General features: G+C 34.2%; 1 protein-coding gene across 1 annotated transcript; it reads right to left on the bottom strand.

Moving 5' to 3' along the window:
• Positions 1-1,534: 1,534 nt before the first annotated feature.
• Positions 1,535-3,612, bottom strand: LOC118740372 (eukaryotic translation initiation factor 4E-binding protein 3). Its single transcript, XM_036471871.1, has 2 exons — positions 3,097-3,612; positions 1,535-2,239 (listed from the first exon to the last, which is right to left on the bottom strand). Exons 1-2 carry the CDS (start codon positions 3,230-3,232, stop codon positions 2,031-2,033), a joined length of 345 nt encoding a protein of 114 aa, XP_036327764.1. The 5' UTR covers positions 3,233-3,612; the 3' UTR covers positions 1,535-2,030.
• Positions 3,613-3,902: the final 290 nt, after the last annotated feature.

The raw sequence follows: 3,902 nt of genomic DNA, 5'->3' as shown, positions 1-3,902 counted from the left end.
CTGTATAGAAACCCTTTTTGGTGGTTTCAGGCAAAAACTTCTAGCCTCTGGCGAGTTGGGAAAATCAACCTATATTGTTTTCTGCGAAATAAATTTTTTTCTTACCTAAAATTTGGAGATTTTCAAGTAGTGGCTCTTTCGTATTTAGTGTGCGTGTTTTGCATAGAATTCTCCATACGATAAGAGTATGTACTACATAAATGAGAACTGCTTCTCCAGGGTTGTGTTCAGTGTTGCCACAATTTTTTTTTTATTTTTTACCACAATCACCGGAAAAATTTACCAAATTCAACAAAAAATTACCAAACTTATTTTATGTGCAGAGCCCTAACCGCCAAAATAACGTACCAACATTTTTTAAAATTCTTCTTTTTGATGCAGAAATATTCCTAGAGCATCTAGATGCCTTTCTGCATCAAAAAGATTATTTTGAAAAATGTCGCTTATGTTATTTTGGCAGTTAGGGCTCGATATGTTTATACATAAATGTATATATCCGAAGATACCAAGCTTTTCAGGCAATCAGCGCCCCATTAACCTAAAATTTTTACGAAAAATTGTTGAATTTTTTTTTAACATTGAACAAAGTTTGAAATTTTAATTAGCCTGAGTTCTGTTAAAGAAAGAACAGTATTTTTATAAAAAATAACCAAAAAATATATATATATATCCAATGATCCGATCTAAACCAGATTAGTATGGGACCACCTCGGAGACACTACCATTCCGATGCAAAAATAATTATCGAAATCAGTTGACGTGGTCCAAAGTTATGCGGTAACATACATAAAAAAATAAAAATATCCTGACGAACTGATAACCTTCTCATTTTTTGGAAGTCGGTTAACAAGTGACAAGAAAATATATCAACAATTCAACGCTTGAAGGAAAGCTTTCGACTCACATATAGACAAGGTGAAGTCCCCCGCTTAGCTTTTTGAACGAGAACATACGTATTTACGTATAATTCTATTCATATATATGGTTGCCGGGTACACCGGAAAATTGATGGTAATTGAAAAGCCGACGAACTGACAAGGAAAGGTAGGACCATCCAAAACCTTCTAGGAAAGGACACGGTGGATATACTTAGCAATAGCCACTTTCAAGCAGTTTGTTAAAGAACACACCATTCTAGTAGCCAAGGAACGCTGGAACAACTTTCGTCTTGCGAAACTTTCACGATTACCTGGTATTTCTATAAAAGGAAACGCTTACGGTCCCCTTACTAATGTGGAATCAGAACCAATATTTACCTATTTGACATGTAAGACCGACTCAAAAAAATTACCAAATTGAAAAATAAATTACCAAATTACCAAACTTGATAAATAAAGAAAAAAATTACCAATTTTGGTTAAAAATTACCAAAGCGGCACCGCTGGTTGTGTTGACAAAAACATTTGTATTTTCATTTAAGTATAATTTAATTTTTTATATTTTGTATTTCCAATTATTTATAATTTATGTACAACTTACAGCTACAACTATGTAACTAAGAATACATGAATGATAGAATAAAATCACATAAAAATTGGACAAAAATTTGATCATGTACTCATATATTTAACATTCTAAGGCGGTCAATATGACCGATGCTCAATTGAAATTTATAACTTATATCATTTACCACTCATTTTATACATATTGATTTTATGTTTAATTAAAGCATTTCGTAAAAAAATATTAGACTAAAAAACTAACTTGAATCAGAAGCAGTATTAAATAATTCTAACGATAAATAAAAAAAAAATATGAAAAAGCCCATTGACGACGAGCCACAGTTAATGCAATATATAAATTAATGATAATGATTAACGCAGCTTAAAAACATATTGATGAGATGTACATCCTTTTCGTTGGTTTGGTTTCATTTGCAACTTCTCTTTCAGATTTGAAAATTTCGAGTTTATGGCAGTTTTCGGAATAGTTTTCATTTTGTTGAAGTGTTTGTTGCGGCAGGACTCGACTATCCAAGCATTTTCATTTCAAACCAACGACTGGAGCTTGCGTTGTGTTAGTTACATTTCTTATAATTCCAACTGGAACTGTTCTTGGTCTTCTATTTTCATTGATTGTGTCTTCTTTACTAAATCCACTGGTGGCGGTACGCATTTTCGGAATGGAGTGCGTGGCGTTCCACGTAGCAGGCAAGTAGGCAAATTTGAGGGCGGTGTTTGACTTAATGGTGAACCTCTCAGATTTTTCAGAAATGCGCGCTCGTAGATTAGCTTGGTGCTGTAGTAAAAGATAAATTAAAAATTGTGTGTAAATAAATAGAAATTCTGAATAACGCAAATCAAAAAGGTTAACAATATTGAGGTGAATATAACAATAATGCGCGTCTTATAAGCGGCATACATGGTGCGTCTAACTCCCGAGTCGATTTGGGTGTTAGTGTGTTCGTTATACCTATACTGTGGTTACACCGACATGGCTCTGAATGTCTCAATTGTGTGTAGTCGAAAAGCGAGTCAACACGTACACAGATAATGCGAGGGTCACACGCACTGTATATGGCGCCTATTACACCAACACGATAAACATTTGTAAATTTTTATGTAGTCACGACCATTTGTGTCATGGTGAAACATTTCCCTACAACAGAATTAGCCAACTTCGCCGATAAGAAGATAGAATATTCTGTTATCAGATAAAACCTATATTCCGTTATTTTCTAAAATAAATTACTGAATGTATGTATGGTCAGTAATTAGATGACAATTTGGACACAAATGACGCAATAAGTATTATTTTTTGAATCACTCAGCTCATGCGATATCTAAACAAAATCAAATGAATGAAGCGTTTAGCCAACTGCCACAATTTTGTTTTGTAGGGTTCCAAGTTTTTCTCATTTTCGTGTTTAAGTGAATTTCACATTCACTTTTCACATAACATATAAAATTTCCAAAAAATTTTTTTGAAATTTATTGATACTCGCGATTTCACTCTGGACTGTTTTCGAAAAATTTTTCAGCAGTAGATAACATTTTTATCGTTAAACGCTTTCTTTTTTTTCATAAGTGTTTTATTACATTATTATACTGAGTGTGCTGATTTGAATTTACTTTCTAAGCAGCTTGGAAAACTTACCACCAGGTGTCGTCGAGTAGAGTGTACCGCCAGGAGTTGATGAGTATACTTCCGGCATCAACATAGGGTCCGTGATAAGAATTTTCTTGGTTTTCGGCAGGGCATGGCTGAAAGCCTGGCGAGCAGTTGGTGACATTTTTATTAAGTTTTGTTTTTTACTAAACTTAATATGTATGTATGTACTCGTATGTACGACAAATTAGCCTCGTGTTTGATTTTTAAATACGATATTTCACTTAATACTCTGCTACGGAACACGCTTGGGTGAAAATCTATGGCTTTTGAGTAACCAAGTTGACTTCAAATGACTCTTTGCTCGTAAAATCGCAAATGAAGTTCCCGCACTTTTAAAAATCAATGAACTTTTCTCAAAATTGAAATTAAAAAAAAAAGAAATCAACTTTCCAACTTCAAATTGGAACTGTTGCGCACTTTGCTATCACCAACGATTTTCTGCGTTAATTTACCGTTCAGAGTCAAACGAAAGTTTGAACTTGACTGTTGTGTTTGGGTTGGAGAGCGCTCGTATTTATATGAAAACGAGGGGAAACGTGACGTGATATATAGGAGCACACGTTCCTTTTGGTATTCATATGTAGTATGTATATTACCCTCTTCTAGGTTTGCGCTCGCTGACGTTGACGCTGATGCCGACGTCGCGGTTGTTTTTGTTTGTTCTAGCGTGTGCTGAAACGTTCTTACGAGTTGTAAAGTGTTGGTGTGTTTCTATTTGTCTTGTTGTTATTATTGTTATTGGTGGAAGTGATAAATAAAAAAATACTCCGCACTGTGCAAGCGTTTTAGAA

The sequence above is a fragment of the Rhagoletis pomonella genome, unplaced genomic scaffold, assembly GCF_013731165.1.
Source record: "Rhagoletis pomonella isolate Grant_MI unplaced genomic scaffold, Rhpom_1.0 Rhpom_scaffold_00006, whole genome shotgun sequence".
Classification (NCBI taxonomy): Eukaryota; Metazoa; Arthropoda; class Insecta; order Diptera; family Tephritidae; genus Rhagoletis; species Rhagoletis pomonella.
Note: the sequence above shows the minus strand (reverse complement) of the source record. Positions and strands in the feature narration are given on the sequence as shown.